This window comes from Branchiostoma floridae, chromosome 5 (genome assembly GCF_000003815.2).
Source record: "Branchiostoma floridae strain S238N-H82 chromosome 5, Bfl_VNyyK, whole genome shotgun sequence".
NCBI lineage: Eukaryota > Metazoa > Chordata > Leptocardii > Amphioxiformes > Branchiostomatidae > Branchiostoma > Branchiostoma floridae.
Window position 1 is genome coordinate 14602502 of NC_049983.1, and position 26920 is coordinate 14629421.

At 40.0% G+C, this 26920-nt stretch overlaps 2 protein-coding genes across 2 annotated transcripts; one reads left to right on the top strand and one right to left on the bottom strand.

Annotated features, from left to right (window-relative positions):
* Positions 1-1568: 1568 nt before the first annotated feature.
* Positions 1569-6904, bottom strand: LOC118415546 (RNA-binding protein 15-like). The gene has a single exon (XM_035820228.1). It carries the CDS (start codon positions 6692-6694, stop codon positions 4178-4180), a length of 2517 nt encoding a protein of 838 aa, XP_035676121.1. The 5' UTR covers positions 6695-6904; the 3' UTR covers positions 1569-4177.
* Positions 6905-9208: 2304 nt separating this feature from the next.
* On the top strand, positions 9209-25731 carry LOC118416909 (MAP kinase-activated protein kinase 2-like). Its single transcript, XM_035822195.1, has 10 exons — positions 9209-9546; positions 15045-15184; positions 16256-16320; positions 18558-18637; positions 19452-19578; positions 20233-20308; positions 21361-21485; positions 23103-23188; positions 23434-23514; positions 23729-25731. Exons 1-10 carry the CDS (start codon positions 9388-9390, stop codon positions 23858-23860), a joined length of 1071 nt encoding a protein of 356 aa, XP_035678088.1. The 5' UTR covers positions 9209-9387; the 3' UTR covers positions 23861-25731.
* The last annotated feature ends 1189 nt before the right edge of the window (positions 25732-26920 follow it).

Here is a 26920-nt window from a genome sequence, read left to right on the forward strand (position 1 = left end):
CCATCATTTGATATACCATATATTTAGACAATCTTGCAATAAATTGTCTTTTTTAAAGCAATCATTAACTAAATTAATAGGTATCATTGTGTCAGTAATATATGGCCAATAAATATTGCTTGTATACAACCAGTGTTTGTCAGTGTATTCTTCACATCACAATCCAACTAACCAGGATGCATGATTGTTTCCAGGGCCTGTACAGGCCAGATTCTGGCTTCGGGGCCAAGTTGTTGAGAAATTTTACTACAGACCTAAGTTACACACTTAGCGTCTCTATGTCATCCGGCCAGTTTCTAAATCTAACTGGGGTAAAATTTCCTTGGGGGTAAGTTGGCTCTAGAGCTAAAAAAAAAGCTGGCCAATGTAGCCCTTGTAAAGTCTGAAATCCAGGCTACAATGCAATACTACTAGTACTTCTACCCAACTCATTAATGACCTTAGGTCAACATGGCTTCCCAAGTCTTTGTTATCTGCTCCTAAGAAACCTTTACAGGCTTTTCCTATATTCTACTGCAGATAAAAGTGCATCATTAATCACCAGTATGAAGCATGTCAGGCATGCAGTGAGGCCCAGCCTATTGTCTGTTCCAGCTGTCTGCTCAACTGGGCCTGAATAGCACTACGGAGGCATCACTGTTGATTGCAGGGTTTTCTGACTACATGTTGAGTTGAGATTATATTGATATACTTTCAGCTTGCCTTTAGGGTTCAGGGAATGCCATATATAGTTGCCACAGAGGACATTATTAGCATACAAAACATTACAACACCCTAGTTTCCCTGTACAGAAGGCCTCAACTGTGTTTTCCAAATGTAGGTCAAGCATTTTGGGCAGGTGGCTGGTTCTGCCACCTACATGTACCCGGAGGGTGATGGCGCATGAACATTGTTCATATTAAACCTAGCTTGACCTCTTCCAGGCAGTGCAGTAAGATTTGTTATGGTGACATGATATAAATGTCAACACTACTATGTATAAACTATGTACATAGTACTGTACACAAACACTAGTGCTTGTCATTGTTTTTCAAAGCCAAAGTGTTATGTACTAATCATTTAGTGGTAGTCCCATATTAAAATTAGTTTCTTCCAACCAATTACCTTTGATATGATACATGCCCCTAATGCCATTTCATGCTACATTTTTCCACTCCATTGCCTGGTGACTGATGCATATACTTGCGGCTTCCATGGATGTTTTAATGTCCAGCATGTTTTGCTGTAGGACAGAAGCCAACCTTCATTGTAAATTTAATCTCTTTACAACAAAGGTACAGATATCTGACAAATAGACAGCCATTACTAGATTATGTCAGGATTCTCTGCTGCTTTCTTTTTACTAAGGAGATTTTTCTGTACGGCCCTAATCTAACATTGGAGGGTAGGTCTAAATGTGTTAACAGAAACAGGTATCTTCTATCTAATCTTGCCTATTTCATATGCTGAATCTACTTATTCATACTTGAGAGTTGATGTCTTGTGCTTTGTACTATATACTAGTATATAAGGCTAACCAATGGTACCCTAGAAATACTGTGACAGCAATGACCATGACGACAAATACATCTCTCATCTGCATGCTTTAATTTCTATATGGATAGGATGGGTAGGAAGGATCTATGATTACATTTGGGACAAGATCAATTGAGGAAGTCCTACACATCACACCTTCAGCCCTGTAAAATACACCTACAAAACACAGCCTTCCAACTAAAATGTCCATTGGTCTCTAAAAATAATTTCCATGCTCTATACAAGCAACCATCATGATCATCATTTCAGAACAATTTGTCTTCTTAAGACATTCACCCCTTTCATAGCAGTGGTTCAGTCCACATCAGTACCCTAGTTTTACACAAGGCTGTACTACTCCATCACAGTTCATTTCAATCCATCTGAGCCTCTTTAGTATCATCTGCATGTGAAATAATCTTGTACATTAACAGTCAATTTGTTGTCTGGCTTGTCTAATGAATGTACTTCGACACATTGCAAAGATGGTACTTGCACAAGGAAACTGACAAAGTATCAAACCACCATGTGTAAAAAGTTGCCAATAAGGTAACATTGAATGTGTCATAAAATTGTACATTTTTGAGAAAGTACAAAACACAGGAGAATTCCGACTATTAACAATGCTCAATACCACCCATCTTGTTGTAAATCTCACAATATCAATTATTGAACAAACAGTCCTATCATCCACATACAAAAGAAGCAAAATACATTGTACATCTTCATGGGCAACATTTCATGTTACAAAAAGTCCATGTGGATACATAAAGATGGGAAAATACCAAGCCCTGCTTGTTAATGTCAGTGGCAATTGTCCAGGATTGCATAATCTTACATTTGTACACACAAATGTACCAAACCGAGAAGTCTTGTGCAGTTTTCAGATTTCTCTGACTTGTTTTTTTTTATGAATGTCATCTTGATACAAACAATACCGTAAACACCCACATCAATGTGACCCTGATCTTTGATTTTCAGGATGTTCAGTCTGGTTATTGTGTATACAAATACAGTCAGTTGCATAAAATAATATCTTTCATCTACCCTTCAGTGTGATTTTCAGAGTACACTTTCCACAGATTCTGCATGACTGTATTGCATAAACCTTATTCTGACATACATAACGTGATCTATATAACATCATCACTATAGCAACAGACAATCAGGACATTCTTAAGACATAGTTCATATGCATGTGACAGTAATCCTTCCATTTCAGACACCACCTTCCTGCCCAACCTCATTGGTGACCATCTTGCTGTACATATCATCATACAGTAGTACAATTGTATTGAACATACATTGTGACAACCTTTACTAGTAGTGATAAAGGAAGCTTTCAAAACTCCATGAACTCTACATATCAAGAAATATCAAATACTCCAGTAGTATTACAACTCCATTCCAGATATCCCATTTTCTACACTGCCATAATGCTGAGATTTTGAAAACTGCTTCCTTCAACACCACCTTGTAAATTGTCACATTCCACGATGTTGTTGTTTCAAAGTTCTTTGATTACTGCACTTTCCTACTGCATGACGACTCAATTTCCTGATCTTCACTTGGATCTTGCAATACAGTATTCCCATAGTCCTTTTGTTTCACCTTTTGTTTTGAAGCCAGGGTACTAAGACAACATTTTAGGGGCGTGGCACACAGAGGGCTCACAATGTCCTCTGCTTACAGATTTTTCAACTGGTTTGGCTGTTTGGGCAATTTCAAGAGAGAATTTGTATTCCTTTTTCAAGATAGGCACTTTGTTGCACAGATTCAGTCTTTTGCAATTCCATCAGACGTCTTTACAGTGATGAGATTTGGGCACACATTAACACAGAAGTTTTCCTTCCATAGCCACAGTCCACACTGCATGTCCTGTTTGAATACAGCTTCATTTTCACACCCGATTAAGATGCATAATCTGTTACCAATATGGACTTCCAATGTGTGAATCCTTGACTTGTTGCACGACTCTATCCTCCAAACAGCATGCAAAGCTGTTAACAGTCCCGATTGAAGAAATTTAATTTTTGTCAGGTATCATAGAATTCCAAAAGTTGAACTTGCAGCTTGTACTCCGTAAGTCACGTTGCAGCAGTTCTGATAATTAACATGTGATTCCTAAATTCATCTTGATGTGCTTCCATTAGACACAATTTTCTACACTCTCGCATTGACATTCTGTGCACAGAGTGAGCATACGGTGCTGTATTTTGATGAGGTATAGGAGACATGCCTCGCATGTGATCTCTTTCCACTACTCGGGCATACAAATTGCAGCAGAAGTTGAAAAATTGACAACACACGTGGGAAACACAGATGTAGAATTTCCAATCAGTGATTTTCTCTGCCTTGTTCCAACACTCGAACCATTTGAACACACTGTTCTAATCAGTTCCCTCTGCACAGTTATTCCATGGGAATTAACACATTTGGCGATTGAAGACTTCCACTTCGGTTTGTTCTTCATTCAATGATAAATCCTGGTGGTTGCTGTAGAGAAGAAAACTCGATGCTACGCACTTGATTGTAAATACAAAATCGTACTGCCATAACGTTTCATCAATCACCACAAGACAGTAGGGTAGATACTTGATGAACACATCTACAGGTTGGCCACAACATCTTACATCCAAGCAGAACTCCCGCAGGGTAATCTTTATGCACATCCCCGCACAATAATCACCACCAAGTGATCCTCTGGACTTGGGTGCTGTGGCAGGTTGGGTGCCAGTCGGCGTAACTGGCCCTGAGAAAACTGGCAGGGTGGGAACGCGTGAAGCACGCCCACGTTGTTCTTGTCCTTGCCTCCGTTCACAGGCAAACTGATGACTCCAGCCGCCTGCTTCTGCTTGAGGTATGAAACCAGATTGCGCAAGGGTCGCTGTTGGCTTGGCAGTGTTGGGTCCTCAAACTGTCCTGACGAAGGTAAAGCTAACAGGAGACAGTGCCCCTCCATCCCGGAGGACTCAATCCTTCGAGTCACTTCCTCCAATTTGGGCATGTCCAGTCGCAAACGCTGTGTGATTTTCAGCACAGGTGTTTGAGCTGTCCTGTCGAGCAAGAGACTCTCCACGATGCTGCTGTCCCCTCCCAGGTGGTGCATCTTGGTACCAAAAGCACTATTCTTCAACACAAGTGCTCCATTCCACACTGCGGAGCAATGTTTTGCCACTTCATTCAGATTCTCTGCCTTTCTCAGAGCAGCGGCCTTGGCACGTTCTTCCGCACTGTCGAGTCGTCGTCCATGACGGTGAGTCTTGTGGTCTTTGTCAATCCTGTCTCGGTCGTCGTTGTCATTCCGGTCCATAAAGCGGTCCTCACTGCTTTGGGAATGGCGGCGCTTTGAGTCTCGAGCGCCCTTGGGGGAGTTATCCTCCACGGAATGTTTGCGGTTTGGTGAGTAACCTCTTCTGTCAGGACTTACATATCCCGTATAACGACCACGATCACGGTTGTTGGGGCTACCCTTGGCAGAACCAGAACGGGGCGAGCGTGAACGCGAACGCTGTTGCAGCTTCCTGTTGCGCTCTGGAGTCTGATCTCGGTCACGGGAATCAAAATTATCCATGGGAGAACGTCTCCGCTTGTCACCATAGCTGCCACTGTTTCTTCCCCCGTCCAACCCATCCGAACGGCTCCGGTCTTGTTCCCAATCGCGCATGTCACGATGGATTCCACCATTGTTACGATCTTGCCAGTCATCCCTAGTCCTGGGATGGTCCCCGCGTCCATCAAACTGGCGAAATCCTCCCCTACGTGCATCATGCCAGGCTCGGTCATCAAAACTATTCCCACGGTTAGCATACATAGGAGGGGGTGTCAATCCCCGACTACCACGTCGGTCTAAATCACGGTGGTCAAACTCAACCATCAATTCATCGCGGCCGGGAGGACGGCGGTCAGGGGGAAATGCTGGGTACCGAAGTGCACCTTCAGGGTCGGCGAAATCAACACGCAGACGACGGTCAGGCCCTCCCAACGGAAATCCTCTCATTTCCGTCCATGCAGCTTGCGCAGCATCCAAACTGTCGTACAATATGTATGCATGGTTATCACCCTTCACATAATCAATTTTCCTGATTGCTCCAAAACGGTCAAATTCTCGTTCCAACACTGCGAGTGACGTCCAGGGTCCAAGACCCCCGACCCACAGACAAGTTGTAGGCAGTGCCTTGCCATACCCAATCTTGCACGGGTTCCTACCAACAGGTTGGCCCTGCATTGCTAACTTAGCCTTGTGTGCCACATCAAGGTTTGTAAACTTCACAAACGCATAAGCATTACCCTGGCCACGCATTGGTCGCTTGATGTCTATATCCTCAATATACCCAAAGGGTTCAAACGCACGTCTCAACTCAGTATCCGATATGTTGTACTCCAGATTCCCCACGAACAAGGTTCTGGTGGCCCTCTGATCATCCTCAGGTAGCATGTCGTACGGGTAACGATCATTGTTGGCATACAACCGGCCTCTAGGACCGGGATCAAACTCATCAAACCTCTCCCTGGGCGGCAGGTCTCGTGTGAGACTCCCATGCCGTGTGCTGACCCTTCTACCAGGGACAGGTGAGCGGCCGTCACGTTGGCTGGCAGGGTAGGAAGGGCTGGAAAACTCCGGGGTCAAACTCCGACGTTCCCGTTTGTTTGTATGGAGGGTGTACTTGTTCGGACTGAACACAGGCTCAACACGCAAGCTTCTATCAAACAAGACGAGCTTAAGCTTGCCTTTCTTGGCGTCCTTTGCATCCTGTGGGAAGCGGAAGTTGACATAGGCTACGCGCTCGTCCCCTCTGAACCCTACCTTCACGTTGATCTCCCCATATTTTTTGAACTCGTGGAACACACCGTCTCTGATCGCGGACTCAGAAAGGTGCGATCCAAAGTTACTGACGCACAAAGACCTGTAATCTGGAAGTCTGTCACCCTTACCGGCATTGGGACTGCTCCTGCGAAACTCTCCTTCGTAGGAACGGTCGTCACGGGAGCGTTTGTCTCGAGTCCTTTCCTCGGAACTGGGTCGGTCTTTACTTCGAGAGCTCACCTTGCTGTTTCCCCGGCCCTCACGCTCATGGTCCGGGCTCCCACGATCACGGGAGCTCCTATCGCGCCCTTCAGCACTCGATCTGGAACGTTTACTCTTTGTGGGAGTCTCTCTGTCTTGCTGGCGCTTCATATTTGTGCAAAATTCGATGTCAAAGATGTAAAATGTTCCTCATACAGAAACCATGGCCGCCATGTTGGGGAAGCGCAAGTGCTTGCCGTGCGGGACTCGGGCATGAGATTCATCCGCAGAGTAAACAATCAAACTTGCTTCTTCTTTATTCATGAAAAGTCGCAAAATGTAGCAATAAAACAAGACATAATATACCTATCATCAACATTTGACAACCATCCTGACTGTATGTCATGACTACTGCTATAAGTTGGATAGATCTACTTTGTTGACTTGTTGCGGAGGTAGAAACAACTAAATACAGCACTCCGGTCACGCCGTGACGTCAATGTAGACGATCCCAACTGATGAGAAGGGGGGATTGTGGCACGTAGTCTTGCAACCTTCCTGTGACCTGTTCACATGTACTGTGGAGTGCGATAAAACCGAAGTATCTGCAGTGGATTGTATCATGGATATTATAGCTGTAGGAGGCCGAATTGTCTGAACATGTCAATTTGACTCTGCTCTACCCATCATAGCTGTTGCCTGCAATTGTCAGACGGAAATGTTTCAGCAGCAGCACAAATTAGGTGATTGAAAACTCAAATCAAATCAATAAACGGTGCAACAGCGCAAATGAGATGTTTTGTATGTAATCAGTTATCTATAGGTTCGCACGAAAGACCTTGACTTGATGCTTGTCTGTCTTTTTAACGCTATAGCAATTTTATGGTTTCTCATCGAACTTAGGGAATTTGTCTGTAAAAAAGTGTAAGTGTAACGCTACTCATAGAGACCTTCTTGTGCAGGCATAACATTTCTCTCCAATTCCCCGACAATTCAGATCATCAGACCGCGAGTGTGACATTAAGAAAAATAGAAAGCCCGATAAAAACGCCTCAAAATACGTAAAAAACAGCCGGAGCCGAACCTCTGATTGGAGTCCGACTGTCCGAGAGTAGCAAAACTTAATAGCGTAGCACTCTACTAATATTGCCAAAATCGTCTCTGCATTTATAGCAGACGCCAGTAGAGGACGCTGGAGGAATGGGCGCGTACCCGTGTTTTGATTTCTCCACCGCGCAAAACAGGTTGCCCATCGTCCAACAGGCTGAGCTGAGAATGATTAAGAACATAATAGTTGAGAATGTCTATGTAAGGCAACTATATCTATCTCCTACTTAACAGCCCCTTACAGTCATTGTTAAGAATGTTGAACGACATGTAGTTGCTATGCTATCGTTGTGATTTTTATACTGTCATCTTGATGTTTACTTTGATACGAATACCTTAAATATGTTATTCGTTTTAGCTAATTGAATCCTACTGCTCTGTGGAGTTTTAAATTATGTGAGTGAAATGTACTTCAGCCCAAAAGGGCTGCGAAATTTTACGTCAGTAAAAACATTCAATCATTCATTCATTGCTTTCTTTAGATAGGCCTGATCAATTGTTCTCCTAAAATTGTGTCCAATTTTTTTTTCAAAATCACGAACCAACTAACGTGGACTATGGGCCAGAGTTGAGGAGATGTGTGTAAGAAATGCGGATTTGTCCACTTTTCTCTCCAGCTCTCGAGGCTTTGCAAATATAAATTACAGTAGCAGACGCACGCACTGACGTGCAAACATATTGCTTGTACGAAATGAAACAACGAGGATACTCAAAGCCTTCTTTAATTAATAGGCTTATCAAGTAATTACCGATTGAAAATATGTTAACATTTGGTTGGTAGAATACTGTTCAATCAGTAATACCTTGAAAGGCATAAAAACATGGCTCCAAATTTTCAATGTCTACACATTCATTTTAATATCACCATCTTGTTCACGGATGCCTTGCAAAGTGTCACTGATATGTCTGATTGAGAATATTCTACCACTAGACTGTAAAAAAAGTCTGTATTTAGTACGTGACTGGTGAATCTCTCCAGCGATATGTTATCATTTGAATGTAAGAAACAAACTATTTTTTGAAACAAATGATCAGCGAAACGGAAATCTCACAGACCGTTCTTATTGATACCATCAATCCATCAATGTTAGCCTTGACCTCAGATCCCGCCCATGGCATTGTTGTCGTGATTTAATTGTTGCTAAAATTAGTCACAAACGCAGCCTTTCTAATTTAGTCAGACATTTCTTGCATCCCTGGACACGATTGCGTAGCAATGATGAAATCATCTTATTTTCAGCACCAGTGACATGATTGGTGACAAGGGTAAATCCCGGTCATTACGTACACCAGACCAGCTGGGGGCGGTTCCAGCCAGGCTTGCTCAAAACCGGAAGTGAACTCATGAAGCTATATTTTAGTTCAATGCCATCCTCACAGTCCATCAGAATAACATATATGTTGAAGCACATTGTATGAAATACTGCTTGACCCAAACTCACGAGAAACACTAATTTTTGGTCAACTTTACGGCCCAAAATAAGGGCATTAACTGCCTCATGAAATTACGTTGTAGGTGCTACGTGTACTACTAGCATGCCCATATAAGGAAGCACGCCCCCCCTGTCAGGTGACCTTACATGAAGTGATGACTCAAGCCTCCGTCACCCAGCCATTTTCAGCGATACTACAGAAAACACGGACGTACGGTCAGCCTCGTGATACCCGGCATTGTGCGCGAGCGTGAATCTAGTCATCACCCAGACACAACAGTCGACGACGAAACCAAGCTAAAAAAGTGGAGATTTCCTGCAAAAATGATGGGGCAGGGACAAGGTAAAAACCTACAGTTTGAGCCCAAGAAGAACCCGATCACCGAGGACTACCAAGTCTCAGCGGTGGTGCTGGGGCTCGGCATCAACGGGAAAGTGCTGGAGGTGTTCTCCAAACAGTCGGGAGAGAAGTTCGCTCTCAAGGTCAGTTTTGTCTGGTTCCACATCCTCCGGTTTATATTTGAGCGAGTAGATAAGATTCTACGTTGTATGTATGTTCTCCTTTCGGAGCTGTGATGGGGGAGGGGGGCAGACAGGGGACCCGGAACAACTGAGGACATGTTTGTGATGTTGCCTCACACAAAGGTGGGAGAATGTTCAGCCGACCAGTGATGACTAAGGGAAGCATGGGGTGACCCTTTGTTTGTTGTGTAGCCATGTTACATCATACTCATACACAGATGATCCAATATTCTGTAGAATTCCAACATTTTCTCGTGCACAGTAAGAAATGCACAGTAACACCTTGATTACACCAATCAAGGTCATTATATGATGTCCTTGCACGAATTTAGAACTCAACAAATAACACCCCAGAACTTAACATAAAATCAGGAAGAAAACATATAGCTACTGTAACAACCAGATTGAGATTGAACCTGGGCAGCCGGATCACAATTCCACAACGCCAAAAGCTCATAGCTGTTGGTGTGTTCTATTTGGCAGTGCTTGAACCCCACTGTTACACTACATTCATGTATTTTGGTAATTGATGTATTAGATATAATACACAATGTTAACTGTGAGTATTACTTGTAACGTCAAAATATGAGATGAAAGGTTGATGATGAAAGGATAATCAGAGACTCGTAACTGTCGTAAGAATTCTTTACTCTTCATTTCTCTTTGGGTACCGACTGGCTGTCTTCAAAGGTGAATATTCATATTCTTTAGGTTCTTCTTAACTGCTAACATCAAAGGCAATGATGAGTGTATTGAAAACAGTAATATCTACCTAATGTTGTGGCATTTGTGAACACTAAAGGAGGCAACATTTCCACCCACTGTGACTAAAACAACCTTTGCTTTTATTCTGCATTATACATGTAGCAACCAAGGAGGTGTTACATTCCAATTTCCACATACCATGTTTACCTTTACCCGTGTTACAAAACAAGTAGTTATGTACCATGATGGCACAAATGTTTGTAATTTCCATTAGAAAAGCACATCACGGTTAGTTTTATTAGGCTTATCCTGAAGTTGAGCATTGCATAACTTCTTAATATTGTGTAACACTAGCCTGGAGTCCAGCCCGAAGGTTGCTACTCGCCAACAAGCAACCTTCGGGAGCGGAACAAAGCTAACAAGGCTGGACTCCAGGCTATGTAATACACCAGTATCTTACAGTTACAGTGTGCATGTACCAATAGTTGGTATGCTGCATGAAGAACTGGTTGGTATGGTGACTATGGTCCATCACACATTGTGTTGAACTAAATTTTTTTAATGAAGGATCTATGAATATTATCATGCAAATTAGTGTTCAGTGTTTGACTGGCCATATCAGGATCAACCTCCTGTGAGAATTAATTCATTGTTAAGAATGTTTTATCAACCTCCCACCCAAGCACTAACAACAGATCATATGAACTGCTAAGAATTTCATAATTACTTTTACTTCATACTGTGCTCTGATAATTTTTCATTTACACACAATGCAGGAGTTTTATTGAAAAGGCTAGATATCCTTATGACCCCCATTACAGAAAATGCAAGAGCTGAGAAAGTTTACAATCCTGTGTTTGTAAAACGTGATGGTTTGAGGAAGTAAAATATATGGGTGTTTTCTGTGTTATCAAATTTCAAACTTCCCTAAAACTACTAATGATGCATGACCTCACCGTAGCGACCTTTCTTCTAACTGGTATTTGGTCTAGGTTTGTAGCTATTCAGTATTGTCTATTGAAGTCTTATGTACAAGAGAATTCAATATGTTTAACTTTGGTAGTTTGGCTTCATTAGGCTTCATAGCCACATGTTGCAGGCTTCTTGAGACAGATATTAGCACTTGCCTGTGTGCAACATGTGATCAAAGTTAATTGTTTGAAGCTCTTGTTGTTGCCCTAGTCTTTATCTTGGTGGAGTGACCCTTGACATTACCATCCTAGAAGTTACCTAGAAATTCTGGTTAGCTGCAACCTTATCCCAGGTTGTTGTGACAGGGCCTGGCTACATGCCAATGTCATAAAGTAAACTATTGCTTGTGGTTTGGTGTGAATGTTTTATCTGTAGTCTACATCATCATCATTAATCATCCTAGATATATATATGAGGTGCAACAAGTAAAGTTTGACTTCCAGAACAGCCTGTCTTTATTCCCTATAGTCTATAACTCTACAAATTAATAGAATCCATGTACCCCACTTCATACAACTAAGTAATATAGACAAATTTATATTCCTTATGAGTCTAGACAAACCTGTACTTATTAAGCATATCTGTTCTTACATTTTCAATATCACAAAGAAACGAGAAGAAGCCGAATGTACACAGTAGAATACAAGCCTTGAGTAGTGTAGATTCATTGTATCATCTATATCATGTTGTATCTTTTGTTGCGACCTGTACTGAACTCAGTGGGTATGTGTGTACAATAAAGGTCTTCATTCATATAATACATGGATAAGGCAAGTAAAAAGCCTTGTACATTTAACTATCTAAATACACAGCGAGTATTTTGGCTCCTGCTGAGATGACATCTTTGGAAGCACATTCCAAGTCTGTCTATAATTATTAAATGTCTGCCAACTTGCGTCAGAGCTTTGTTAACTTTTTATTTTTGCACCCTTACCCTTGAACTAAAACAGGATATGGGGACGTCAGACAGGATGGAAATAAACCCCCAGTCTGGGAAAGTGATAGTGATACCTCTGTCAACAGGAAGTCACCTTGCAAAGTAACACACACAATACAGTCAACCTGTGGTGTGACAAACAGAAATGTTTTGTTCCATGTTCAACCAGTGGTTTTTATGGGTCCTGCACATTGATGTCAGCCATGTACTAGTAACTGTATATGCCCAACCTTCCTGTGCAGAAACCATTCTAGGGAAGATTTGGAACTATACAATCCCCTGATGTGATGGCAAAGGTTATGTTTCTGCAGTTACTTGATAAGAAATTTGATGCAATTGCACACAGTGGATGAGGTTATGAAAAACCACCTGTTCATCCTGATGGTTGGCATGGTAAGAAGTTCAAACAACCTTTGTCGGCAAAGATCAAAGCACACACCATGTTGTATGTCCTTGAAACACAGCCTGCATCCAAATTGGAGAAACCCGCAAGTTCATGTTGATTGTACATTTTTATCATTAGGCCTTTGCAGTAAATCCCTTTGAACAAGATGAAATATCAACAGGGAGTACATTTGGAAGGACTGAGTCCATGGAGTTAAAACACCGGAAGTAACTTGTTTAACTTTGATTGAAATTATGATTCTGACCTTACTGAGAATCTAAGAGTCACAAAAATTGTACGTGGTTCTCCGTAATCCAGCGGAAGTACAGCTCAGCATATAGTGAAAACCATAATTTTTTATTCAGAATTGAATAGGATGTGTTTTAAGATTGGTGTTGTAAAATAGGATGATTTCAGTTTATCGTATTTTGGTCCAACTTTTGTCCATAACTTCCGAGCTATTTTGTAAGGTGCCATCAGTAAGCAACAAATTTTTACAATGATTATTGAGTTCCTGATGTAAAGCCAAAGGTTTAATTTCTTAAAAATGATTTCAGGAACTTGTCGATCTACATGGAGAGAGAGTTTCTTGTCTCTTCATTGCATGTGACCTTTATATCAATCATATCTAGCAGCTAATCAGAAAATGGGGGTAATGCTGATATCCATTTGACTCATAATCAGTCATCTTCCATTGTGATGAAATTAGTTTGATAGCCTTGTGAGGACCCTGCAAGAGTGGGTCAGGGTGAATGATGATCTCCCAGTTTCTGAATGGAGGTGCTTTGGCATTATTGGGCCAGGTAATAATTCAGTCATGTCCTTGCTGTGACCATGGCATCAGTTTTAGCCAATATGTCTGACAGGTCATGTCAGAATTCAGTATGGTGGTAATAGGGGTCATTCAAATATACACAGTTGTACGTGGCCAACTTTTAAGTTTCAAGTTTCAGTAATATAGCAGTTTTACTATAGGATTTTACTGGAAAGTCATTTCACGTTGCCCTTCAATACACCCACCGGGCTATCCGGTGTGAGTTGGATTATTTCATGGTTTTAAATCCTATTGTCTCGCACTTTGCGCCATGTCACCTGATTTTTTACTCGAGAGTTACATTTGTCTAGTGTGTGTATTTGTTTTACAACATGCCTAAAACTGGCCATAATTGTATGGGCAATATACCCAATTTTCAGACACCCGTGACTTTTGAAACCTAGACATTTGTGCCATAAGACGTACTGGGATCACTGATCCTTACTCCAAGGGCAACATATACCATACATTTACACAGTGAAATCAAGGATGTTGAATAGCCTTCTAGGTGAAATTGAGGATCAGGAGGTATTAAATTGAATATCGCCTTAATGTGTATGTGGGTGTGATGGTGGATCTAGCTGGATTTGGCTCAATCCAACCAGATCTCCTCAAGGTTTCTAAGTATAGTCTCTAAATAAATTCAATGAGAAATAAAGGCTAGCTTTCATGAATTGATGCGAAGGATTGTGGTACGAAATAATGAGTAAAGGAGGAGAACAATAAGCCACCTCCATGTTATAGATTCTTGTCAGAAACAATTTGAAGAGGAAATATGAAATAAGTCATCCGCATCCAGTTTCCTGGCTGCCAGATGGTATATTTCATATTTCCTGCTCAGAATGATAAATGTCAGCCAAAAGGAAAGAATACCAGTACAATGACTATGTAGTGTGCTAAGCTGTGAATTTGATTTCAAAATCAAAATGGTACTCTCAAATCAGAGGTTTGGCTCCAGCTTGTTTTGGGCATCTTGCTATGCATTTTTATTGGACATTCTAATGTGTCTTTGTTGTACATGGACTTGAATCAGAATATACCACCAGTATTTGCTTTAACTTGTTATATGCTAAATAGTCTTCTGAGCAGTATAGATTGAAAAGTTTGTATTTATACTAGAAATTAAATGTGCTATTTTCATTGAGGCAAGCATGTCTATAGTATTTGTATTAGTCATAGATTCCTCCAATACCTCCATGTCCACAGATAGGGAGATTGTCTGGTATTGATTGCATGGTGTTTGGGTTTTATTTGGAAAGCCATTTTGGAACCCTGAATCGATGACAACCTGTTTAGGGAGACCACGATCAAATTTCCAGCCTGCCCTTTGACTTTTTCTGGTTAGCCAGACTTCATGGGAAATATAAAGCCATTTTGTTTACGTGGTAGTTTTTGCATTTAATATGAATTGTCGCATACACGTAAGACATTTCAGAAATAGCAGGCATTTGTTGTAATTCCATATTCCGTATGTACTACTAGTATGTAATACTGTGCAAATCATTTAAACTTCTCACTGAAAAGTGATATTTAATTGAGTTTTTTTCAGCATTTCTGTTGCAAGGTTAAATATTTTTGTCCTCACATCATTTTTTAAAATGAAATTTTCTAATATGACTTACCTCTTTGTATTTTGTGTTTTTTAGGTTCTAAGAGACAGTCCTAAAGCCAGGAGGGAGGTGGAGCTACAGTTCCGAGCTTCCAACTGTCCGCACATTGTGAGGATAGTAGATGTGTATGAGAACAGGTACCATGGGCACAACTGTCTCATGGTCCTCATGGAATGGTAAGTGCCTGTGTTCTGTTCTACTGTACACTTAACAATGTATATCAAGATATCACAATCTGGATGTGGTCTATATGGCTCAGAATCCCATGTTGTCATTCTTTGGTGTTAGGTGGGTGTTTTTAGCAGTTCAATATGGATGATATGCCAGTGATACAAGTTCTTTATCCTGTTGGCAATAATGAAGAATGATACAGTAATGTTAAATTTTCTTCAAGCAGTAGGTTTGTCTCCAAATCTTTCTTGTTTATCAGATATTAAGAGCCAGAAAGGTGAAAAAGAGAGAAATTTTATGTGTGTAAATTTGTCTTGAACTTTGACCGTTCTTGGTTGTTACACTTGGCACTACCCTCTGCTCTGCTGCCTCCATGAACCATAATATAAACAGTGTAGCCATCTGGCAGAACATTATGACATCTAAAGCCTTTGGGAACTGCATTGCACACATCTTGCTTCGTTGCATGGAATCATGATTCACACTGATTGGTGGAGAACTCACTCTAGTTCCGTATTTGGACAGCCAACTTTCCTGGCAAACCTTACTTACCCCTCTGACAAGAGACTGGCAGAGGCACATTCCAAACGGCACAGCTCATTGTAACACTTGTATCAGAGTCTGGGATAATTGTTGCATTCGAGCAAGGACTCTAATTGGGGTTGGTACTTCAGTCCATAAACTTAAAAGCCTAACTGATCAGTTTGTCAGGACTCATCTTATGCATAGTAGCAACTAGCATAATTTGAGTGCATCAAAGTCTTTCTGCAAAATCGTGTACTTCGGACTCTGATGCAAGATGCCACAATGTGCTGTGCCATCTGGAGGGGGCCTCAGGGTTGACCAAGACAAGCAGGCTTTCATTGATGTTGGATGCTTCTTGGTGTCTACTGTCTGTAGCAAGTTAGCAACCAAACATAGCTATGAGTCTTTTTTATGTAGTCATATGTAATTGTTTATAGGTGTTTTGACAAAAACTATCAGCAAGTTTATTATAACTGCTTCATATTTTGCCAGATGATTCTAGTTCTACCTGTGGTTGTGATGTTTGAAACAGATTTCTATCCTCCATACAGTATGGAAGGTGGAGAGTTATTCACACGTATCCAAGAGAGAGCAGACCAGGCCTTCACTGAGAGAGGTGAGTAACAATAGTACCATGTCTGTTTGATGAGATTTTCATTTTACTTTGTATGCATTACTACTGGTACAGCTCCATGCATCAACAGATACTGCTGCAGATATTTGATGATTTGTATGCATGTTTGGTAAATTACTGTTGTTTTCCTGTCATACTCGACAGCTATACTACAAATTTTTGTCTATTACAAGTGAACCTGCTTTAAAGCCCAGTTGTATTTTAGGAAAGTCTGACGAGTCTGCAAGCTGTAAATGATATTTTTGGCAGTAGTACAGTCAGGGTTCTGTTGATCGTTGCATGATTTTTACAGGCCAATATTTGCAGGTCCAAGCCCCATCTGATGTGATAGGGTAGATTTTTAGGTAGGTTTTTAGGTAAAAAGATGTAAAAAAACTCAAGTCTGTAGCAATTTTTAAATTCAGCGACCCTCTTGCAATTAACAAATCAGGCGGTAGCGCTAGCTCCTCTACTGTGTGACGGCGGCTTTAGAGGTGCCAGAGAATCTGTTGACCTTCTGCTAAGTGTTAGGAGCTGCCCCTCTGTAATGGATGCTCGTAGTCGTGATCAACAGATTTGACGCTCCCTGCATCCTTATAAGAGGGACATTTTCCATAAACTACCCCCGTATTTTTAGGCCATTAGCTTCATGCATCCTTTTGAGTAGTCCAGTCCCGGAAACTGCTTCACTTCTAGTTCTACACAATTATTCTCATCTCGATAAGAGGTACATTAACAGTTGTGAATTGTTAGATAATCATTCAGCCCCTTTCCTTTCTGTAGGAAATTTCTTGCTGACGCACTTCTCTCATGGCCGTAATTGCTCTGATGCCATAAAGTACCTGTTGTGGTATCCTACCCCATCATCAAGTGTTATTTTACCCCTTGTGTGTTACAGACATCATCTAAGCTATAGCAATCTCTTGCTTCTTAGATAGTCTGGTATTGGTCTATGATTATTTAGTAAGTGTAACTTCTGTGGCTTTGGCCTCTAGGCTTCATATCGCTTTGAAGTTGGTTTTGCTTCTACTCTGGGATGTAGCTTTAGCTTTCTCTTTATTTTCGCCCTGCATAGAATTGTATGAAGTGGGGTTAATGCATCTATCACGACATGCACTTCTCCGTGTCTGACAGTTGGTATCAACTACGACCTACGCATATATGATAAAGGCTCCTGTATAACAGAGATCAAGATCAAAGTCTGAGATGTTAGGTTTACAAAAAGAGACCTGAGATTATGCTATACACCTTTCACCTTCTCGTTCATCCCCCAGGGAGTCCCAAAGTATTAACTCTCAACATCTGACTTTTCTACATGCGTCAGGCTGCAATACTTGGGTTTTAGGATACTTATACCTTCCAAAATTGCAAAAGTCTTAGGTGTGACTACGTGCACAAAAGTATGTTTCAAACAAAATATGTGAATGTCTGAGTCTTCTGGGATGGACAGGAGACATTGGTCAGCGATTTCAGGTCCTCCATGCACCATCTGTTTGCTCAACTGGAAATTTCTGGATCGTTGCAAATCCATAACCCCTGATTGTTAACCTGCAGTTACATTCAGCATTTTGTCAGAATGTTAAGGCAAACATGAACAGTTGGCACCTGAACATGTGAGCACTTCCAGATTGTCTGCTAAGTTGTTCACTTTGGCATCTCTCAAAAGTATCACTTTTTGCTACTCCCAAACAAACGTACCGGTACGTTTATTTTTCTGCCTGGTAAGTTATTGTCTTGGACTAAAATGTTTATCTATTTTGGACGGAATTTACACACTTTGTAATTATAATCCCTTATCTTCACTCCAGATGTTTTTTTTGCTCTAATTTTCTGCAAAAAATCAAAGAACCAACAGAGGTGTGGCTTAATCACACATGAAATAGGGATGCTATTTTATATCTTTTCCAACTTGGAGAATAACATCATAATTCAAGCAAGATATCTACAGTTTTTATGTTGATTTTTATATACTTTTCTGGTATGGCATTGATGAAAAAAGAACCTACCTGTTTATCATCTTCTTTCACTTGGACAGAAGTAGCATGTGCACTGTTCTTGTGTGAATTTGCTAATTATCGGGGGGGGGGGGGGGTACTTTTATTTGGGGGGGGGCAGTGGTGGGCTTTCCTTTGGGAGATAGTTTAAATTTTTCCAGCCTCAGTTGTCTGAATATGTACCAGACATGTGGGAATGAGGGATGTGTAGTCTGAAGGTGATGTTGTGTTTGTATGTGTTGGCAGAGGCTGCAGGTGTCATGAGGGACATTGGGAAAGCAATCCAGCATCTGCATGCCATGAACATGGCGCACAGGGACATCAAGGTGAGGAAAATACCGTTATTCAATTTATTCAATTGTTCAATTAGATTTAATCGTTACATCCAGTAGCAGAAGCAGAATTATAATGTAAATACAACTGAATTGCAGTATCATTGGTATATTCCCAGGATTAGCAGTACTGTACTGGAAACAGGTAGTTTTAGGGAGGTTACTTCTCAATTAAGAGAAGGCTATTTTCACAACCGCATACTAGTATCCTCCCTACCCCTGCAAAAAACAACATTGTTGTTGTTAGGTATTTACTTGCTGACAAGTGGTAGGGGCTTCACATTTGAGCTCCCGGGTCCAATTACATGTTGTAGTTGGTGACTTGGAGACCCCAGCTCAATTCTGGAAAGGGCATCTTGCTTGGCCTGCACCCATCTTTTGGAGGGGACGTTTAAATGGGGACGTTAAATTTGCCTTGAGCGAGTTAAGGAAGGGCTAGGACCCTTGTGCTAGTACCGAATCAGCAAGGAAACTTGCCATTAGGCACTACATCTGGTATTCCACATTTCACATTGGTGTGTTCGGTGTTTATTTTGAAATTTATATGCTTAATGGAAACAAGCTAGTCTTCACTTACATCACCCATGTAAAATATATTATTTCTTCAGTACATGCAGCTCTTTTAAGGAGCCAATTGTAGACAGATCATTTGTACTTTCTAAGTGGTTGATTTGTGTATTTTTAGAGAGAATAGATCATGATGCTGAATGATACAGAATATATGCTGTGGGTGAAGTGACAAGAACTTTGTGCCAAAAAGCTTTGAGCTTCATTATTATGTTTTAAATTTATGACTTTCCTTTTCCAGCCCGAGAATCTGTTATACACAATGAAACAGCCAAATGCAGTTCTCAAACTTACAGACTTTGGCTTTGCCAAGGAGACAAGGGAGACCAACTCTCTAGCCACACCATGTTACACACCGTACTACGTAGGTGAGTGCTGCAGAGGTCCTTTCTTCTACATTCCCTGCATCCTTATAGACACTTGTTACTTTTTACTGTCTGTACCCTTGCAATTAGCCTTCGGGCATGAATTTGCAAAGAAATAAATCTAAATCTATAGAAAGGACATTTTCATATCTTGTTTAGGCCATTAGCTTCTTGCATCCTTTTGAGTAGATCAGTCCTAGAGACTGCTTCACTTCTATACAATTTTTCTTATCTCTATAAGAGGTAGTTGTGAATTGTTAGATCTTCTAGCCACTTCATTTCTGTAGATTTATTTCTTGCCGATGCACTTCTTTCATGGCCCTAATTGCCATGATACCTGTTGTGGTATCCTACCCCATCATTAAGTGTTATTTTACCCCTTGTTTGTTACTTTGTCCTTTCTTCCTTTGTAAACCTCTTGCATGAAAAAATGAATGCAGTTGAAGATCTCAAACTGATGTTTGTACCTTGTTACCAAAAGAATGTTGGCTATGTTGTAATATCTGTATTTTGTTGTGTAAGAAAAGTAACACAAAAGATAATGGTGGATAAGAGAATGAAAGGGTATTCTGGTCACATTGTATATTTACACTGGTTCATCATTTTGATGAGATTGGCAATATTTCGGTGTCTGATTTTGTGTTTATTTTTTTCCAGCTCCTGAAGTTCTAGGTCCAGAAAAGTATGACAAGTCCTGTGACATGTGGTCCCTGGGAGTCATTATGTACATACTGTAAGTCTGCAGATATTCTCTAAGACTTGTTATTGTACCCTGAGAATGACTCAATCTCACAAGAATGTTAATTGTTAATGATACTCTTTTCACTTGTTTGCATGTTGAGGTGTTGGCAGGTTTTGTAAGTCAGCCTAGAGAACCAATACCAACAGGGAAGTATAACAGGAAATTGGAAATTGCCGTTACACTTGTACACAATTTGACATGGTATAAAATTATTCATGGCCTGGGATATGTACTGTGTCATGAGCCAGTAATATGGTGTGAAATGGAATTTTATGGTTGAGTAAAACACTCTAGGAGTGTCTCAATTAAAATATTATACCAAATGAAAATTTTGCCTTTGGCACTTTTAAGTGTGCTTGCAATTCACAATATCTTAATCAAAATTCACATGCACCAACATCATTTTTGTAGTATTTTGTGATTTGAGTTATAAAACAGTAGGAAAAACAGACATTGCATTAGCAGGCTTGCATTAGTCAATGTTCACTTTCCACTTGAAGGTTTGCTTCACTGTTAATGTCCCAATTAGTTTTGGTACTTGGTAAATTCTTTCCAAGCCTCACTAAGAGAGCATTCATTATAGTTTGACGTGGTCAGATACATCACATTAGCTCTCTGACGTCAGTTCAGACCAATTATTGGGAAAAGAAATTAAAGTAGGTCAGGAAACCTATTATGGGAGCAAACATGGAATCTGGGAAAGTTGATAGACTCTCTAATTTTTAAAAAGGAAGGAAATACTTCAAGGTCCTTGTAAATCAGTTGTCTGAGTACCATCCTCCATAGTGACTGCTGGCTCAATACTTTCACTCGTTAACGGTGGTTGGCAAGCGTGGTAAGGATGGTACTCAGGCTAGTGAATCAGCACTTCTGATCCAGATGTCATAGTGCCATTAGACCTACATGTACCTTATGTCAAGTGGAAAGATGGCACTTTACAAATGCTTGCAGGTTATAGCAGACAAATTTTTGGAAAGTTGTAGAGTGTACCTCTTGTCCTTGACCATGGTTGCTGACATGTTGCCCTGCATGCTCTCCTGTAGGCTGTGTGGGTTCCCACCCTTCTACAGTAACCATGGTCTTGCCATCTCCCCTGGGATGAAGAAGAGGATAAGAAACGGCCAGTACGAGTTCCCCAATCCTGAGTGGAGTGCGGTATCAGAGCTAGGTGTGTAGTAATGCTTTCCGTTCTGACTTCCATTTCTAGTTCAAATCTTATCCTAACAATCTTTGGAAATTTTCCCTTGTAGCTCACTTACTGATGATGATAACTATCACCATAATCTATACTGTTCCATATTCCACTGTCTGTGCCCACTTATTTTCACAAACATCTCTATGGACACAATCTCTCTCGGAGACTCTCAGTGTATCCAATTTCCTGCAGTTCTTGGCTAGACCTCTTGTCTACTGATCTTGAATGTATGAATTCACTTAGTGGTCTGGTCCAGACAAGAGCATAATTTTTGAAGCAGATTGGATAGATCGTTTACTGATAAAAGATAGCATCTTTGTATGTTGTCCATGTGATGACACCAACAATTCTGTTTCTCCATTTAGATGATGGTGGAATTAAGCCAAAAGCGTGTTTTAGCATCCTTTTAATTGTTGAATTTAAGGTACTACACACAATGTCAGTAACAATTGGGGTGGCCAGCAGTAAGACAATATGTTTAACAATCTCTGAAAGCCTCAGGCCCTGGTCGCACTCAGCAAAATTTATGGGAATCAATTTAAATCAGTCTATTCAATTTAGATTTCTATCAATAAGGTTACGTTCACATCTGCTATTGAAACCATGTTCTTGTATCCATAATCAATACACCTCAATTTGGCTATCTTGGAGTTTGCAGGAAATGGCTCTTTGCGAGAACGCAGTCAGAACGGTTTCACTGATTTAACTATCTCTTGGCTGGAATCAATGAAACCATGATAAACTGGGCAAGGAAAGATGTAAACAGCGTAACATGCAGACAAGGTGTTTTTCAACATGGGACTATATCAGATTTGGCACAAAATTCTGCACTTGACCAATGAACATTGATTTTGTATTGTTAGATCTATTCACATGAGCCAAATCGGGTTTTCACACCAACTGGATGGTTCTGGCTGTTGGCATACAGCTCAATTCAGCATGGCCCTTTTAAAGGTATTGACTTGCATAGATTTTGTCCAGTATAAACCGGGCCTAACATCAAGTAACAAACCTTCATAACCTCACTACCCCAGATGTAATATGTATCCTACTATGCCTAGATGACGAGCCACAAGTGACCAGACCTGTAAGCCATGTAACCGCAGAGTTATGAAATATTCATTCCATTCAGCCCTTTAGTTACTTAGTTATCGCTGATGCTGAGATATGGATAGTCCAACTGATTCGCTCCAGTGCTCTCAAGGGACATTTTTCAAACATACTCACCCCCACAGTATATATTCTGTGTGCTGCAGCTAACTGTATCTGACAAGGTCGCAGTAACCTTAATCCCTAAATGGAGAAGTAAATGGTAGTTATGAGTGGAAGTTTAGAGGGATCACGTGTGTTATGGAACATGCATCAAGAGCTCAGAGTTCTAAGCTTCTTTTGGTTTCAGTAATTCCAGTCTTGTTATGTTTATCCTTACACCACATGATGGCGGGGTCCTTAGAAATCCTAACCCTGCCCCCTGGCAGCTTGAATATGAAGCACACAGTATAGTCTTACAAGTTACATGCTATGCAGTTTGATATTAGAAATGCCTGCCTCCTACTGGTTTTGACATGAACTTCATCTTCTTTTCCACAGCCAAGAACCTGATCAACCAGCTGCTGAAGACAGACCCCCAGGAGAGACTAACCATCACAGAGTTCATGGCACATCCATGGGTATCTGTAAGTACATGCCTTCTTAGTTGTCTTCAGCAATATGACATATCATGAATAGTGACCTTTAGAATACTTGGTAAATTGTGTGGGAATGCAAATAAAACTATCAAGATATATAAAGATTTTACAATAGTGTTTATACATGTGTATCATAGTGTAAGTTATTGTTTGAAGATGAGAGCTGTCTTGTTCCAGTATTCTAAATAGTTCTCTGGAAGACTTGAATTTTGAAATTGTGAACTATTTTCCAGGGAGTTGACAGTGTTCCCCAGACACCCCTTGCAACAGTAAAGGTGTTGGATGATGAGAAGGACTATTGGCAAGATGTACAGGTAAGATCTCGCTGTGAGGGTTTCTGTTTGAGTACTTGATCAATAAGAATCATAGACGAGCTACTTCTCAATATAATTCCACCAATTCTGTGACAAAATGGAACAAGTGGATGTACATAACTATAAAATAATATTGGATCAAACTAGAAAGAGAAATAAATTATCATTACCTTTAGCAGCAAAAGTGACCAATTCCCATTCTCTGGCCCTGCAGGATGAGATGACCAATGCTCTGGCCACCATGAGGGTGGACTATGACCAGATCAAGATCAAGGAGATCTCGGCATCCAGCAACCCTCTTCTGAACAAGCGGCGCAGGAAGGCAGAGGGGCAGATATCCAAGTAATGATCGCTGAACGCCTGGAGGGGACTTGGGGAGGGGCAGATGGATAAATAGAGGAAATATTGCTATTTGTATTTAATACAGTGTAGTCGGATTTAGCTTTTCTTGATATGAAGATTTGTGAGCATCTCTTTTAAGTCACTTTTTTTCCTTACTATCATTACACTTTGGGTTATGGAGATACTGGAGAAAGAAATGATGTGCGATGAAATGACTTTTTTTCGTAATCCCTCTGTTCCCTTGGCAGTAGTTTGATAGTCCAGTCTGACTTTGTGCAGTTTGGTATTGAAGACTAAACCACTTGTGTGAGGGGTAAGCACAGGGTAGACACTGGTAACTACTGATGGGCAAGTAGAATCTACCATAGATTGTATAAAATTAATAGATAGTAGGAATAGGAATAGTTAATTTCAGCTTTTGATTTATTTTGCTTTTATGTTGTTAAGTAATCATTAGTTTAACAGACATTGTTTCTACTTGACATTGTGTACATTCATAAATGAATATGTATATACTGACCAAAAAGAGAAGGAGAAAGTACTCCCTTCATTAGATTAGGACTGCAAAGAAATCATGAATAAAATCCCCGGAAATGTCAGTTGTAAATATTAGACAAGCATGCTTTTAGTTTCTTTCTTATTAACATGCTGTGACAAGGCAACTTCAATTAATATTGCCAAAGTCTGATTTATAAAATCTAAGGGAAATGAAGGAGAACCATTTGAAAATAATGATCAACATGCCAAGAGACCAGAGCTGTCTTGAGCTTTAAATTTTCTTTCCGTCCCACTCATTGTTTGGGAGGCCATGTTGTTGATTTTCATTGTTAAGCCTGTCATTTTAATCTTATGAAATACACTTTCATAAACAGACTTTTTTGACAAACAGGGTGAATTCTTTGTCCCAACAAATTTCTGTCCCTGTACAGAAGGACAGGTCCTGGAGACAGACTTGCAACAGAAATCAGCAGGCACTTAATCATGCCAACAGCATTCAATTGTTGCGGCCTTGTCTGCAATAACTGCTGTAATTAGTGGCTCACATTGATGCTTCTGTGCTGTAGAACATTTGCTCTGCAATGATTGTAAAGATGTATTTAGAAGACACTGTACTCTGATGTACATGTAACAATCTACTAACTGGATGATATATATGTCATCTGATTAAAAATGAAATAGTAAAAAGTTGTGTGCAGTTTGATCTGATTAAGGATTGAATTTGAAAATGTAGATGAAAGATGGAGTATTCATCGGTATTAACCTGCAATTCCTTGTATGGAATTTCTTGTATGGATTCTAGTGGGTAGATTTTATGCTTATTTGTGTAGATGTTATCACACAACTAAAGTTAGGTCACTATTATATTTATATCGAAGTGAGCACACCTCATGAATGGAATTTCCCACTAGAAGGCAGAATGGGAATTTAGCATTTTGTCTGGGATTTATTTATTCCACTTTAAATCATATTTCCCATTCTGTACACAACTGTCATACATTTGTAGTCAGAGGATTATAACTAACAAAATCATATGGAACTGCAAGGGAACTTATTGCATGTACAAACTGTATATGGAGTCTATTTTCTCATAAACCCTGAACGATAATCCAGGCCTATGACATATGGAATACCTTGAAAGGATATACACAAAAAGTAAGTTGTGCAAAAGATGCGAAGTGTTTGGTATGATGTGTAGATTATGATTAAGAAAATCTTCATATCTTGTTGTATGTTATGAGACATAATTGGATTGATTTTTTTGTTTGAAATTGATGTTTTGGTGACGTCATGGATTAATAAATGTTTAGTTGCTTATATGTTATTCTAGGCCATTGACTTAAGATCCATATTTTTGAAATACATGTGCAGTAGAGACTAATGTATATGTATATGACTGTACTTAGATGCTTTCTTTCTTCATTTCATATAGCAGAGAGAGTAGTGCCAAAGAACAGTACACCTCACACAATCCAACAATGTTACCTGTCTGGCATTATGATAATGCTGCCATTTTGTCTTATGACTGCTGATTCAAGTCAAACATGCCATTGAGCACACTATATTTTCCTACATCTTTATCTATACTAAACCTAGCCAAACAAAACAGAGACCAAAATTGATACCACATTTTTTATTCAGTATCCAAACACTTAAACAGGATCTATACATTTCTATCCCATTGAGTAACCTTATTGAGATAGAAACACTATATATTTGTGGTCCTCACATTATCTGCACTTATTGGTTCATGTGAAAAATAAGAAACTTTGTAGTTTTCACAAATTGTAGGTCATCATTAGTCCACAGCAACGGTTGAAATAAGTTAGAGACCAGTGAAGTTTTGTAACAAAGTATCTCTTCCAGTCGTTCATAACATTGCCTTCCAACCAGTTAAACCATGGCTTTGGGCCACTTAAAAGTAAAAGCCTTTCAGCCTGATAAAGCATGACCTTTCTGCTAATAACCATGTGGTATTTGTGTCCAGCTATTTTTGTTGAAATTGAATAAAACTGCTGGGCAGGGTTGGTGATGTTAGCTATCAAGGTTTCCTATACATATTCTGTCTGTATTACTTTCAAGATTGCAAGATTTTACTGCTATATGTACCATAGCATGGATATGATAAGAATATGGCTATGGCTTAGGAAAACATGCTTTAGAAAAGATGATATGGTCTATGATGAAAGAGAAAAAAAATTAGGTCAGTAGTTTTTCTTCACCAGAATGTATATTGTCGTACTTCACACAGAATTGAATGTGTTGCTTATAGTACATAAGAATGATTAAAAGATTTTATCTTGGTCAATAAAAATCCTATGTTACACATTAAGACTGATAGCAATTCATCTATTTCTTTCTTGTTGAAGAATAAGTCATAGAATAATTTGCCTTGACTCCTGGGTATTCAAGCATCATATGTAAATCTTACAACAATAAAATTCGTTGATAGAGGGAACAACAAAGAAATTTTTCATTGAAACACCAATATGGAAAAAAAATCATTTATTTCACATCTTTCCAAACATATAACTGAGACAGAGTCTGTACATGTATTCATAGCTAG